Source organism: Tachypleus tridentatus, chromosome 6 (assembly GCF_004210375.1).
Source record: "Tachypleus tridentatus isolate NWPU-2018 chromosome 6, ASM421037v1, whole genome shotgun sequence".
In the NCBI taxonomy this organism is placed as follows: Eukaryota; Metazoa; Arthropoda; class Merostomata; order Xiphosura; family Limulidae; genus Tachypleus; species Tachypleus tridentatus.
The window spans coordinates 133,377,869-133,394,272 of NC_134830.1; the positions used below are offsets into that span (position 1 = coordinate 133,377,869).

The 16,404-nt window shown below is 33.3% G+C and overlaps 1 protein-coding gene and 1 long non-coding RNA gene across 5 annotated transcripts in view; one reads left to right on the plus strand and one right to left on the minus strand.

The window, feature by feature from the left end:
* LOC143253709 (uncharacterized) overlaps positions 1-16,404 on the minus strand; it is a 397,296-nt gene that overhangs the window by 193,250 nt on the left and 187,642 nt on the right. The window lies entirely within an intron of this gene.
* LOC143253703 (uncharacterized) lies at positions 3,674-12,682 on the plus strand. Of its 2 annotated transcripts, none has more exons than XM_076507977.1 (5): positions 3,674-5,118; positions 5,807-5,941; positions 10,178-10,265; positions 11,920-12,088; positions 12,482-12,682. In XM_076507977.1, exons 1-5 carry the CDS (start codon positions 4,779-4,781, stop codon positions 12,680-12,682), a joined length of 933 nt encoding a protein of 310 aa, XP_076364092.1. In that variant the 5' UTR covers positions 3,674-4,778. The 2 variants fall into 2 exon arrangements, with proteins under 2 accessions (XP_076364092.1, XP_076364093.1); XM_076507978.1 differs by having other exon boundaries at positions 3,683-5,052.

The following is a 16,404-nucleotide window of genomic DNA, read 5'->3' on the forward strand; positions in this document are numbered from 1 at the left end:
TTTCGTTATGACCATTTTAACTTTCACGGATTTGTTTGACTGTTATGAATTTCGCGCAAAGCTACACGAGGGTTAGCTGCGCTAGCCGCCTAATTTAGCAGTGTAAGACTAGAAGGAGAGCAGCTAATTATCACCACTCATCACCAACTCTTGGGCTACTCTTTTACCAACAAATAGTGAGATTGACCGTCACATTATAACGCTCCCACGGCTAAAATTGCGAGCATGTTTGGTGCGACGGGGATCCGAACCTGCCACCCTCAGTTTACGAGTCGAGTACCTTAACCACCTGGCCGTGCCGGACTTCAATTTTCGTCGAAGACGAGAAGATCAGAATCGAACACATTTTATACTTAGTAAAGATTTGTTGTTTAACTGTTCTTAGAAAATGGAGATGACATGTTATTAGAGAAAAGTGTAAAGTAATTTATTTAACATTAATAGGCTTAGTAAATATTGTAACGTTAGGATGAATAAGAATTGCTACAGTAGGCTTAGTAAATACTGTAACACTAAACTTAATAAATACTGTCAAACTAGACTTAGTAAGTACTGTTACACCAGGTTTAGTAAATATTGTCACACAAAGCTCAGTAAAAGCTGTCACATCACGCTTAGTAAATACTCTCATAACAGGCTTAGTAAATGCTGTCAAACACGAGGCTTAGTATGTTGGCACACTAAGCTTAGTAAGCGCTATCATACCAGTCATGGAAAATATTGTCGTTCCAGGCTTTTTAGATACTTTCAAAGCATGTGTAGTAAATACTGTCATACCAGATTTAGTAGATACAGTGAATGGAACCAAATACTCTGGCAAGCCATAAATATTTTTGTTGGAAGAGTTTCCATAAATATGGATAACGAAGGCTACTTAAATGGCTTTACCTTGGAAAACTTAAGTCAGCTTGTGATAAAGTTAAAAGGTCCTTATGATGTTAATGATTATAAAATTGAAATTTATCAGTAACATGATTTGGCTGAACAGCTTTCGGTGCAAAAAAGACAAGTTAAACAGGTAGTTGGAAGGAAATTATATCATACTGAAACAATTATGTGAACTACAGAATCTAGAAGAACAGGCAAATCAAGTCAAAGGTCATCAACCATGACTGTCTTTAATCAACCATGACTGTCTTTAATCAACTATGACTATCTTTGGAAATTTGTCGTTAATAGAAAGAAAGGCCAACTGAGTAACTTTAGTGAATAATTTGTGAGCTGGAATTCAACCTGTTGAAAAGCCCAGAGTACTTATCGAGACTGCTTCTGGAGTCTGGAGTCACCAACAGATAACCTACAGAGGGAGTACTTCTCAGTGACATGACGACAAGAGGCTATCTCATTGGTAAACAATTGACCCTGAAGGAGGGCCACCAAAGTACTTGATGAATGGGCAGTTTAGTGTTTTATTACTGTATTAGCATCCTTCAAAGGACTTAACAACTGGGAAAGGTAGCAGCGTTATAAGCTATATTTCTAATGTAGTAAGTAGGATCATGTAAAGCCTAGAATTCTTAAAATATTTGGAAATATTAGTGACTGGTAGACTTTGAGAAATTAATAGAAACAAGGCTGTAGTCATAAATAAATTTAGACGGGTAAGTTTAGGAGTAATGAATAGCGAATGAATATTAACTCAAGTCAGTTCGTCTCAGTGAAGTAGTTAGCTTTAATAAATAAGTCTTTAGAGAATTCCTAGAACAAATATTAAACATTAATACGAGAATATCGAGTGGTGAAGAGTAAATTATAATTTATAGTCAGTTCAGTTCGTTGAACCATTTTGATTAATGCTACTGATCGCTTATGTTCAGTTACTCAACTGGCCTCACGCTAGTACAGCGGTATGTCTCCGGATTTACAACGCTAAAATCATGGGTTAGATTCCCCTTGGTGGGCTCCGCAGATAGCCCGATGTGGCTTTGCTATAAGAAAAATACACAAATACACGTTACTCAATTGATTAACCGTGACATTGTACAAAGTAAGTTTATTTTTATGTTAGTCAATGAACAATTGGTGCAGTATTTCCGTTTGAATGTCATTTATAACCTCGGGCCTATGGATTTACTATACCATTGCTTATTTGAACAGTAGTTATGTTATTATCCTTGTCTTTTTACGGTGATAGAATAAGTTACTAAGACGTCTTGGATTTTTGTAAGCTTTAAAGAAATATAAAACATGTTTTGTTTGTAATCATACCTCTTGACTTATCAGCCAGTACACAAGTTACTGAGCATCGTTTTTATCGCGTTCAGAACAAATTAATAACTAAGTTAATGGTTTCATTGAAGGAAACTTCTCGAAAGGCCTGGGTTTCTGTCTTGTTATTGCTCCTTCGTGTTTCCCTTATCTGTATGTTCATGTAATGGTATTACTTATTGCTTTGTATTTGTTTGACATTTTACGGTTTATTTAAAATATGATCTTACGAGTAACAAAGCTAAAGTTTCAGGAAATAAAACATTCGAACAATAAAAGATGGCGTTACAATTGCCCATATTATACAACTCGTTTCTTGCTGTTATACACGTCTGTCAAAACAGATATTACGATGAATATTTATTATAAAAAAAAACATAAAGACATGATATAAAACTACACAAATATTATACGCCGAGCTTTTGAACGAGTGTTAGGTTTTTTACTAATGAATTATCTTTTTCTTCAAACCACTCACTCTCTTCTTACACCATAAGGATGAAAGTCACATCAATCTTTAACATTATGGTAACTTCATAATATTAGGGGAAATTTTTTATCACTAGAGTAGGTAAACCCGATTTGTTTATAGAATTCGTAGATATTATTAACAGTAGGGCTAATTAATTATCATCATTTACAACAATCAAAGTATGGGTAAAGGAATTTTTAAGACAATGTGATATTATAAAACATGTTATTTCTCTTACAGGATTAGTAGTCTCGTATCTTGGTTCTTCAAATAATGGGAACTATATATAAAACCGATAGAAAGATATATGTACTAGAACTAACAAGATTCAACATTGAAAATTCAACTATCTACAAGTTCTATTTTCGGGCCTCGAATTATCAAGTGATTACAGCGCTTGACTCGTAATTTGAGGGTCGCGGGTTCGAATCCCTGTCACACCAAACATGATGTCCCTTTCAGCCATGGGGTCATTAGAATATGACGGTAAATCCCACTACTCGTTGGTAAAAGAGTAGTCCAAAAGTTGGCCGTGGATGGTGATGACTAGCTGTGTTCCCTCTAGTCTTACACAGTTAAATTAGGAACAGCTAGCGCAGACAGTTCTTGTGTAGCTTTGGTAAAATTCAAAAGAAACAAAGAAAGTTCTATTTTCATATATTGTTAAAAGATTCGTTGCTTTTTCGTTAAGAAGTTTCCTTAAACAACAACAGCAGCAGATGTTCAAAGTTACATACACACTATTCATGTTCAAGTGTTTCTGATGGGACGACAATTTGTATAAAACCAACTTTTCAATCTTTATTAAATCATGGTTGTAAAACTATAAATGTAATTTGTGTGAATAACTTATAAAAACATATTTGTACATTATTTGAATCAAGTTTTATTAAATAAAAATATATTACATAAAGTAATAAGTCCCATCAGTCATCACATGACAGCAGTAGTGTCACATGGTCATTATTACATAAATAACTAGTCCTACAGGGTCATTACATGAGTAGCTATCTACTAGGTCATCACATAATGTAACGAGTCCTATAGATTATACTGGATTATTCCATAAAGAAACTAGCCCTCTTAAGTTATGATATCAGGAGACCAGTACTAATGGGTTACTACAAAGGTAACTTAGTCCTACAGTGTCACAACATAATTAACTAGTCCTACTTAGCTACTACATAACTAACTAGACCTATTGGTCTACTACTTAGATTTACTTAGTCATGTAAGATTTACTTTCATGAATAACTAAGGCCGCTGGTTTACGATATAAGTAATCTAGTCCTACGGGTCTATTACGTAGCTAATGAAGTCTACTGGGCTTCTATACACATGATTTAGTCCCATGGGTCTTCTACATAACTAATTAAGGCTACTAGGCTACTATATAAGTAATCTAGTCCCGCGGGTTTTCTATCAGTTTTTATTAGTATCAACTCCTAGCCAGGCACGTGTTTACTAATTATGTTTCTAGTAATGTCAACACCTGACTAACCACTTGTTTATTAACTGTGTTTCTATTAGTATCAGCTCCTAGCCAAGCTCGTGTTTATTAACTGTGTTTTTAGTTAGTGCTAAATTTTATTCCAAGTGTTGTTACAGTTTAATAAATTGTTGTTGTTGAACCATGGTTGTAGCAATGTTTAGACCGTTACAACTAATCCTTCGTAATTCATTTGTGCTACTATTAAATGTTTCAGTTCTATCCTCAGCCATACTGTAAGATTTTTCATGTACAGTTAGAGGTAAACGAACTCGTTGTCTGCACAATCAGTTCATGTACTCTTGTCAACAATCTCTAAATAACACTCGCTAAGTATGAGAGATAATTTAGAAATACAACGTGTGTTCTTCTCCCTAGAAAAATGTGAAATCCGTGTATAGATCATTAAATTATCAGTTTCTCCGTGTTTGATAAACTTTTGATGTTACATTAAAAAACAACAGATATTTTGTGACGTCACTGGCTCGTCAACTCGTATGTCACATAAATAAATTTGTAGATATCAAACTCGGAAGTTTAGTTCATTAGTTTGTTTATCACAACACAAATGTGTCAAATTTGTGCTCGTTCAAAGATATTCGTACAAGAATGACCGTAGTGTTCTCTTACACCGTAAGGTTGGTAATATTTCAGTGTGCCATTGGTATGAAAATTGTAAATACTAACAGTTCTGATACACAACTAGAAAATACACGGAAAATCCAGTCGACCAGAAATTACATCGAAAATCTACCAATAGGGAAAACGTTTCACATATTGTTTTCTGAACCCAGTGACAAGGACAATGTTTCGTCAACTCCCAAACTCAACGGATTCAGCAATGTAACTGAAGCTGCGATTACATCGTCTGTCGATACTGCTAGTAAGTTATATAACACAATTCTCTCAACTCCTGGTAAATTATATAACACAGTTTTCTCAACTCCGGGTAAGTTATATAACACTTCTCTAAACTCCTGGTAAGTTATATAACACAGTTCTTTCAACTCCTAGTAAGTTACATAGCACAGTTCTCTCAACTCCTGCTAAGTTGTATAACACAGTTCTCTCAACTCTTGGTATATTATATATCACAGTTCTCTCAATTCCTGGTAAGTTACATATCACAGTTCTCTTAACTCCTGGTAAGTTATGGAACACAGTTCTTTCAACTCCTAGTAAATTATATAAAACAGTTCTCTCAACTCCTGGTAAGTTATATATCACAGTTCTCTTAGTGTTGCTGTGTTTTAAGTTGAAGGTTTTGGTAATTCTCCTTTTTTTATTAATACTCTTAAGTTTCTATGTCATTATTACAGTCAACTACTTGGATGCTAAGTATAGAATAATAAACTCTAACTGAATGACCAATGTTAACAAAGTTATTTATCTCGCAGTGTATTCCTTTTATCACAGCAAGTTACAGAAGTTCAAGAGATTGTAATAAAACTGCGTCTATTCTTGCTCAATGATGTTGATGATCGCACATCAAGACGACAACCCTACAGCATAGTTTTTATTACAAACGGCTCTGTGGTAATGCTGTCTTGTTCAAAGCACACCACTTTGCTCTGCATGCTTTTCACAATATATTGTTAATGTGCAATATAGATCCTGCTTTTGTTGTTCTTCCTTAGGTTCGACAAAAACATACAGTTGCGTCATCAATAAAGATTGTTTTATCTACAATCACGCCTGGTGTTCAAATAACCGATGCGTGTGTAAAATAGGATATGTTTGGTCCAGAAAGAGAGACGTCTGTATAGTGAAAGGTAAGAACCTCATCTGAGGGTAGGATAAGTTTGTTAAAAAACCGATATTCGTTAAAAGAAATTCAACTTCTTTATTTTAAAAAATGATTATATCTTTAACAGTGATAACATCGTTGCAGTGATCAGTCATATCTTTAATACTGATAACATCGTTGCAGTGATCAGTCATATCTTTACTACTGATAACATCGTTACAGTGATCAGTCATATCTTTAAAACTAATAACATCGTTACAGTGATCAGTCATTCTTTAATACTGATAACATCGTTGCAGTGATCAGTAATATCTTTAACACTGATAACATCGTTGCAGTGATCAGTAATATCTTTAACACTGATAACATCGTTGCAGTGATCAGTAATATCTTTAATACTGATAACCTCGTTGCAGTGATCAGTAATATCTTTAATACTGATAACATCGTTGCAGTGATCAGCTATATCTTTAACAGTGATAACATCGTTGCAGTGATCAGTAATATCTTTAATACTGATAACATCGCTGCAGTGATCAGTCATATCTTTAATACTGATAACATCGTTACAGTGATCAGTAATATCTTTAATACTGATAACATCGCTGCAGTGATCAGTCATATCTTTAACACTGATAACATCGTTGCAGTGATCAGTAATATCTTTGACACTGATAACATCGTTGCAGTGATCAGTGATAACTTTAATACTGATAACATCATTGCAGTGATCAGTAATATCTTTAACACTGATAACATCGTTAACAGTGATCAGTCATATGTTTAATACTGATAACATCGTTGCAGTGATCAGTGATATCTTTAACACTGATAACATTGTTACAGTGATCAGTCATATGTTTAATACTGACAATATCGTTACAGAGATCTGTCATATCTTTAACCAGAATTTATAGACATTGGTTCATCTTATAACATACGTTAATCAAACATATCTTTTAATTTACACTTGCTGTTAACAAGACATATCATAAATTAATATACGTTAGGCAGTTTACATACACTATGACTGTAAACTAGACATATCACAACTTAATATACGTCACACAGTCAATTGAACATGGCACGGTGACAAATAACCATAACACCGAATAAAAGTGGCTGTAAAGTATAGATGTCACAACTGAATATGCCAAGTACACAGGTAGACATGACACCAGAAAAACCAGGATTGTCATAGCTTAACATACATTACACAATAAACTGAACATGCCACCCACATAAGAAGGCATAACACCAGCAAATAGAAATATCATAGCTTAACATACATTTCATAGTCAACTGAACATGCCATATAGAGAGATAGCCATGACACCAGATAAACATAACTATAAACTAGACATATCATAGCTTAATATACCTCACGTAGTTAACTGAACATGCCGCATACAAAGGTTGACATGAGCTTTGAGAACCGTGGCTATGAAGTGGACATATCACAGTTTAATACACATAACGTTCAAATAATAATGCATCCAATTACATACGGCACTTTTAGAAACAGCACATACAGTTAAGAGGGTTTGCCACATCCGTGTAAACATGACAGTTACAAGAACTTATAACACACATCTAGTTAAACATGACGCAGTCAAGTAAGATAACTTAGCACATCTAGTTAAACATGACATAGTCAAGTAAGATAACTTAGCACATTCAGTTAAACATGACATAGTCAAGTAAGATAACTTAGCACATACAGTTAAACATGAGACGGATTTATTGTATGATTTTTACCTAAGTAAACTGTCATTAGAGACAAGCTACTGATCAAGGTTAGCTGTCGTTGGAGACTAGCTACTGATCGTGGTTAGCTGTCGTTGGAGACTAGCTACTGAGCAAGGTTAGCTGTCGTTGGAGACTAGCTACTGATCATGATTAGTTGTCGTTGGAGACTAGCTACTGATCGTGGTTAGTTGTTGAAGACAAAGTACTGATCATGGTTAGCTGTCGTTGAAGACTAGCTACTGATCATGATTAGTTGTCGTTGGAGACTAGCTACTGATCGTGGTTAGTTGTTGAAGACAAAGTACTGACCATGGTTAGCTGTCATTGGAAACTAGCTACTGATCAAGGTTAGCTGTCGTTGGAGATTAGCTACTGATCGTGATTAGTTGTCGTTGGAGACTAGCTACTGATCGTGGTTAGTTGTTGAAGACAAAGTACTGATCGTGGTTAGGTGTCGTTGACGACTATCTACTAATTAAGGCTAGTTATTAAATATTGTTCATGGTTGGCTACTGAACATGGTTCGGTAATTAACACGATTATTTACCACTCAAGATTCGATGCTGGCTATCTATTGGTACTGGAATTCTGACCAAATGCTATTTAATGACAGCATAATGTAATAAAAATTGAGGAAACGTTATCTTGTTTTCACCTAAAGAAAAAACAAACAAACGAAAAACAAGAACATAAGATAAATGGTGTTTCTAATTAAATTCTACTCTTTGTTAAAAATAACTCGTCTGAAGGAGAGTTTGTCTATAGGATAATATATATGAAGGATAGGTTGTGTAAAGAATAACCCGTGTGAAGGATAGGTTGTGTTAAGTATATGTATGAAAGATAAGCTGTGTAAAGGATAACCCGTGTGAGGGATAGATTGTGTTAAGTATATGTATGAAAGATAAGCTGTGTAAAGGATAACCCGTGTGAGGGATAGATTGTGTTAAGGATAACTGGTGTGTAGGATAGGTTGTGTTAAGTATATGTATGAAAGATAAGCTGTGTAAAGGATAACCCGTGTGAGGGATAGATTGTGTTAAAGATATAAAGGATAATCTGTATGAAGAATAGCTCGTGTAAAGGGTTCTTCGATTAAAATATGAATCATGTTTTTTTTCGCGACAGTTTAGGGTCGAGTACGGTATTTAATAGGCCATATCCGATCTATTACCTTAAAGATACCTGTATAATGGGCAGTCGAAATAAAAATGAGCTTAAACAATCGTTTTAATATTTTTAAATGTCTGCCGAAACGATATGAGCTGTGATGATTATCTCATGACTCAACCTATGGTTATGATAAATGTGTATAAATGTTAGTGTCTGTGTATAGCGAAAAGTACTCTTCATCGACTGTGTACAAGTTTATAGTTTCTAAACCTCATATCGACTGTTATCTGTTGTTTGTGATTTGCAGGTGACCACGTGATCTATTTCAGCCAATTACAACAATCGTAGTGTTTATCGTCACATATTGTTTTCAATATAACGTGTGTAGCAACGAATGGATTAGGTCACTGTTGTTTACTGGAAAATGTACGTGTGGTTCTTCGTTGAACGACAAGAGAACAATATTATTAACGTTCCAGAAATAACACAGCAGATATATCACGTATAAATGAGATATCACTCAGACATGGAGTAAATGCGTGACTGTCGTCAGATGATAAAATTATAATTGTTGCTACTGTAAACAGTGAAAACGATTCCCTTATTATAAACAGGGGCAGTTTAATGAGAAAGTAAAAAATACCTGACACGAGATTTTATATATGAACAAAAAGTATACAGCCAACAATGTAGAACACGCTAATTATAATCTGTATCTAGTATACAGTCAGATACAGTCAATAGTGTAGAACACGCTAATTATAATTTGTATCTAGTATACAGTCAGATACAGTCAACAGTGTAGAACACGCTAATTATAATCCGTATCTCGTATACAGTCAGATACAGTCAACAGTGTAGAACACGCTAATTATAATTTGTATCAAGTATACAGTCAGATATAGTAAACAGTGTAGAACACACTATTTATAATCCGTATTTAGAACTGTATACTTTTAACAAAGTACAGCAGTAAGTCTACAGATTACAACAGTAAAATCAAGGGTTCAGTTCCCCTCGGTAGACTTAGCAGATATCCTGATCTGGATTTGCTATAAGAAAGAAAACAAACATACCTTTAACAAGTGGGTAGTTCAAACCTTGTGACATTTATATTAAGACTCATTACTGTGTTTCAACTTTCTAAACAGAATGCTGTCATTTTTCCAAATAGTTACCTATCGTAATGTGTTGTTTTCTAATATTTTATTTGGTGTTACAGACAAGCATGCTGGAATATTTCTTTCTGTGAAGTATGACTAGAGCCATACTAAAATACTTTATTTGTATTTGGTGTTGCATACAGATATACTGGTTGACATTCTTATTGAATCTGGTTTGTTGTTATTGTGTGTTCAATTAATTAACAGTCATCACTTTCTACATTCCTCGACCGCAGATTCTGAGGACTATAATGTTATCATGACTGGAGTGGCCATTTCTGCAGTAATGTTAATTCTGCTGTTCTCTGGATGTTACATTAAGAGGTACGTAGACGTGTTGTTACCTGAAGAGGTAAATAAACATGTTACAAAAAGAGGTAAATAAGCATGTTGTTACTTGAAGAGGCAAATAAACATGTTACAAGAAGAGGTAAATAAGCATGTTGTTACTTGAAGAGGCAAATAAACATGTTTTTACATGAAGAGGTAAATAAACATGTTTCATAAAGAGGTAAATAAACATGTTACATGAAGAGGTAAATAAACATGTTGCTACACAAAGAGGTAGATGAACATGTTGTTACTTGAAGAGGTAAATAAACATGCTGTTACATAAAGAGAGAAATGAAACAAACATCAGGGTTAAAGAAATCAGGTTTATATTTTGTAATTCTAACTGACATAAAATAAATCAAATGAGAATACTAACTACATCTGTCATATTCAGTTATTTAAAACTTGCCTGTACCTCAGTTTTAACATGCTCAATTAATTTTATAGCATTATCTTATAGATAATATATAAACAGACGAGGCCTAGAATATTTAGACTTTTTCTTTTAGATATAAAATATGTAAAAAAGGAAAAACTTACATGTTATTAAGATCTCTTTATTTTTTATGAAACTGAAATAAGTAAATAAAATCATCTCTACATAAAACAGAAGTAGTGGTAATTATGATCTTAATAAAACACGTCCTCTTACAGAGATGATGTCTTTATAATTATGAGTGGATAAAGCGCTAGACTCGTAATCTGAGGATCGCGGGTTCAAATCCCCGTCGCACCAAATATGAACGCCCTTTCAGTTATAATGTAACGATCAATCCAATTTTCGTTGGTAAAATAGTAGCCCAAGAGTTGGTGGTCGGTGGTGATGACTATCTGCCTTCCCTCCAGTCTTACAGTGCTAAATTAGGGATTGCCCTCGTATAGCTTTGCGCGAAATTCAAAACAAATGTGATTTGTTAAGTTTTTATTAATAAGATCGATAATCGTTCCATAGCGTTTCAAAGTATATTATGTTAAGAACATTTATTAATCAGAAATGAATAACTTAATTAATTACGAAAACGATTGTACAGCTTAAATGTGATCAAAGAAGAAGTGATTATTGTTAAACAATACGTGATCAAAGAATTCGCGATTATTATTCGATATGATTCACTAGAAAGGTAATGGATATTTCATCAGACAAAAAAGAAATTGGTCATTGTTTACAATTATTTCTTGAAATTTCTGCGTACATGTTTCGAGAAGTACAGAACAGAAAGCTGATTCTTGTATGTCAGTTGACAAAAACTAACTTGGCCAGGTCTAAACCTTGCCAACAGACACTGTAATGTATAATTATAGATTTCAAGGTCTTCAGATAACGGTCTGTGTTTCATACAAATGTAATGAAAAATGAAACGAGCAGTCTTAACGGAACAATCAGAAAAATAAAATGACTGCTTGCTTCGAACGCGTGATTTACAATGAATAACTTTTAAGATGAAGTAAAACAAATGTAAGTCCACTCAACACTTCTATAGTGGCTGGTTGTATGCAATCAGGAAAGTTGTGTATATTTCGTAATATTTTATCATTATTTTTCTGTCATTGTGAATCTTTTCTTAAAGGTTGTTCTTAATAAATCAATCTTCTCCTAGTTTTACTCTGTATTTTCTTCTTACATGATCAATTATTATATTTACAGGACAATGTCTTCGCACCACTCATCCCCAGTGAATCAAACCAACTCGTACACAGATGGTCCTCTATCGACAGTTTCAGGAATCACTTCAGCAGGTTTTGGTGACTTAGCAGCATTAGATAAACCTCCAACATATGACGAGTTTCTAAACTACAAGTTTCGATCTCAACCAGTAAGATTTTAAAAAATCGTAATGCTTTAACTTCAGTTGTGTGTGTTAAAAATATAAACGCTTTAACCGCAGTTTGTGCAATTATCATAACCTTTAATAACATTTATTGGGTACTTTCATCAGATTGTTTAACGACAGAAAAAACGAAACTTAATGAAATTAATAACATGTTGTTTCATAGTATTGAAATTATTAATATCTTAAGTAGTATCTAGTGTCCTTATTAAATATGGTGAAATACCATGTTAAACATCATACTGAGATGTAGTGTCCGTATTAAACCCTAACTAATAGTGTAATAATATTGTATTTAGATTAATTAGTCACAATAAGTCTGATAAAGTACTGATTACCACCTGGTGAAATATAAATCTACTGTTTATCTCTTGGTAGTTTATCCCCGAAGATCTACCACCTCCATCATATCAAGAATCATTCCTCAGTATAAGCTCCACAGCATCGTCGTCAGCACTAGCTGGCGCAGCACAGGATGGTCTCTGTCAATCAGAACACGATCTGTTACACTACAGTGACATGGTAGTTGACGTCATGATACAGAGAACAGATTGCGAGAATACTGCATTCGATCCGTGATGAGTTCCTTATCTCTTGTGGGATTAAGACCGACAATGTCGATAAGCTACCAGTAATGTGATATGCAAGTACCTTAAAACAAGTCAATAATGTAATATAAAAGTACCTTAAAACACAGTCAATAATGTAATACACAAGTACCTTAAAACACAGTCAATAATGTAATATATAAGTATCTTAAAACACAGTCAATAATGTAATATACAAGTACCTTAAAACATAGTCAATAATGTAATATACAAGTACCTTAAAACACAGTCAATAATGTAATATATAAGTATCTTAAAACATAGTCAATAATGTAATATACAATTACCTTAAAACATAGTCAATAATGTAATATACAAGTACCTTAAAACATAGTCAATAATGTAATTTACAAATACCTTAAAACACAGTCAATAATGTAATATAGATATACTTTAAATGAATTATTAGGTAAATTTAGTTTATCAACTAAACTGCTTGTTATAAAGCACATATGTATACATGTTATACGTATAAAAAGTGATTTTCATTTTTCAGCTAAATGAATTGTTATAGTCTAGTTTTATAATTTTTAAAAATCAAGTTTGTTTTATATTCAATATTTTATGTGTTTTAATAAAATGTGTTATTTTTTCACGTGTTTTGTCAAACTTGGTGACTTACCTATATTGAAATCAAGAAAACATTATGAATTTAAACAAAAATATAATGTTTTTATTTACCACGAAACATAACCTAAGATAAGATTTAAAAGTGACCTATAAACTGTTGTGCCCTTTGTTTTCATCTCCCATTTCTAACTGAATGTGAAAATGGATACCCCTTCATTAAATTAGAACAATATAAAGCTATTCAATGCTTGATGTTTAATTAATTAGAAAACAACAAATAACAAAATAATTTTTACAGATAGTGTCTATAGATTAAAATAATCTATCATTAGCTATACGGTCTGATGACTCTTATCATATCGAACATTTCATGACAAACTATACAAAAGTTATAATGTTTACTAAAGACCTGGCATCCAACGTTTGAGGAGAAAGTATACTAAAGGTATAATGTTTAATAAAGTACTGATATCCAACATTTCAGGAGAAACTATACAAAAGGTATAATGTTTAAAAAATCCTAATATCCAACATTTAAGAAGAAACTATACAAAAGGTATAATCTTTAATAAAGTACTGATATTCAACATTTCAGGAGAAACTATACGAAAGGTATAATGTTTAATAAAGTACTGATATCCAACATTTCAGGAGAAACTATGCAAAAGTATAATGTTTAAAAAATCTTTATATCCAATATTTTAGAAAACACTATACAAAAGGCATAATACTTACTAAAGACTTGGCATCCAACCTATGAAGAGAAACTACACAAGTGATATAAAGATTACTGAAATCCTGATATCCAGTATATCCAGAAAAGCTGTTCAAGAAAGACGACAGCCATGAAGTACAGTTAACATCTGTTTAAAGTAAACAGATTACTTTACTACACATTACTGAAATAAACATTCAGAAAAACAACAACGTGTAAGATATCATTAAAATCAGTTCAAAATAAACAACCGTCTGAACACTATCTCAGAAGTAACCGATATAAAATCATTTTAAAATGTCTGTGTTCCTCTTTTAGGCTTAGGTCACTTATAAACTATATTTAAGAAATTTGGTTATCACACTCTAGCTAAATTTGTTTGTTTTTCTTTTTTAAAAATATTTCTTCTTTTAACTGACTGATTGCTTTTAACAATGTTTTTTTCTGAAATATTCAACTGTGTTTTTTGTTGGATCTTCTAGAATACACAAGTGATATTTATTTTGTAATGATTATATTTTTTTAAAGTGTAAGTGGCTGCTGGCTAACCATTTTCACTTAAAATTCGTATGTACGAATTGCGAAAACATTTTTTTTTATGTTATCTTCATGGCTTTGTGAGAATTTTAGGGTAGAAATATCTTGTCACGAATTCTCTGTCCGAATTAATGTGATTATGAAGCCAACAGTAGGTAGCGAACAAAGGTGATGATGTCAGCTTTTAGAATATTACTCTGCTGTTCGGGAACCACCGTGTCAGGGGCAAAGCCTCCCCTCTCCATTTGAATCTACTGAATAAGCACTATTGGAAGACTGGCAATTTGAAAACATCTTCGAGCAATTTTCTATATATTATATGCTGTTGTCTTGTCGACCAATATGACTCCCACGTGGCACGTGGCACGCTTGACCTACATCAGCCTATGAAAATGGTTGAGAGATGAGAAAAGAGGTTTGTATGGATGAGGAAGTGGCTTACAGGACTTAAAAATCAAAAAACAGAACCGCAGGAGCTGTGAGAACTGCAGTGTCTCATTATATTGTTAAAAATCCGGAGTTGTAAGAACAGCAGTGTTATAATATTGTTAGAAACCCGGAGTTGTGAGAACAGCAGTCTTATTATATTGTTAGAAACCTGGAGTTGTGAGAACATCAGTCTTATTATATTGCCAGAAACCCAGTGTGTGTGAGAACTCAGTGTCTTATTATATTATTAGAAACCCGGAGTTGTGAGAACTGCAGTGTTTTATTATATTGTTAAAAACTCGGAGCTGTGAGAACAGCAGTGTATTATTATACACATTGTTACGAACCAGCAGCAGTTCAAAGAGCGACGTTATATCCTTTTATTAGTCGCCTTTAGTGCCATTAGAAACGTTGCACGGTAAGTAATAACATTATAAAAACAAAATTATTTTTTAAGTGTCGGTTAGATGCGTTTGATCAATGACGGATATCTGGGCTTGAAAATGTATAATAACTGACTCTCGATGAAAGAAATCTCCTCGATTTCTGATTGTATGCTCCCCCGTTGGCACAGAAGCACGTCTGCGGACTTACAACGCTAGAAACCAGGTTTCGATACTCGTGGTGGGCAGAACAAGATAGTCCTTTGTGTAGCTTTGTGCTTAACAACTATCACAGCTGTTGGTAAGGTACTGGCAGTTTTAATGTGTAATACAATATGTTACTTACAATGTCAAGTTCCGGGCATCACAAACATATCTATAATAATATAGTTTTTATCCTGATTTTTCACATCACTTATCCTGCTTGTGTTCGAACTACAGTTTTCTTATATGACTGTACTGTTTATTTTTGGTTGGAAATACAGTTTTTCTATAGATTATACTTAATATTTAGATAGTTTACGCTACTATATAACACTGTAACACATAACTTAATGTTTGGGTGTTCTACGTTACTATATATTAACATGTAACACATAACCTAATGTTTGGGTATTCTACGCAACTATATAGCACGTAGCACATAACCTAATGTTTGGGTAGTCTATGTTACTATATCACACTATAATACATAACCTAATGTTTATGTAGTCTACGTTACTATATAACACTGTAACATATAATCTAATATTTACGTAGTCTACTTTACTTTATAGAACTGTACAGTTAATCTAATGTTTGCTATTGTAGGTTATATAGATACACTACGGTATTAAATATTGTGTATGAATATAACACCCCCAGAAAATGACATTATAACTCGAAGTATGCCATACAAATGTTTTGTTTCACAATGTTTATCTCATACAGAAGATAGGATAAGCTGAAACTTCCCTGTTCGTTAGTACTACAACGGCAAACCTCATACTGAAATCACGGTTCGTTTGGGTAATTTAAAAAGCTTCTATTTATTATCTTAAACGTATCGTAATGACATAT

Bases quoted from the DNA above. Each gene is read 5' to 3' on its own strand.
- LOC143253703 (XM_076507977.1), top strand. From the start codon at position 4,779: ATGACCGTAGTGTTCTCTTACACCGTAAGGTTGGTAATATTTCAGTGT. The intron at 5,119-5,806 runs GTAAGTTATATA...GTTCTTCCTTAG, and splicing joins CACAGTTTTCTCAACTCCGG to GTTCGACAAAAACATACAGT. The intron at 5,942-10,177 runs GTAAGAACCTCA...CCTCGACCGCAG, and splicing joins AGACGTCTGTATAGTGAAAG to ATTCTGAGGACTATAATGTT.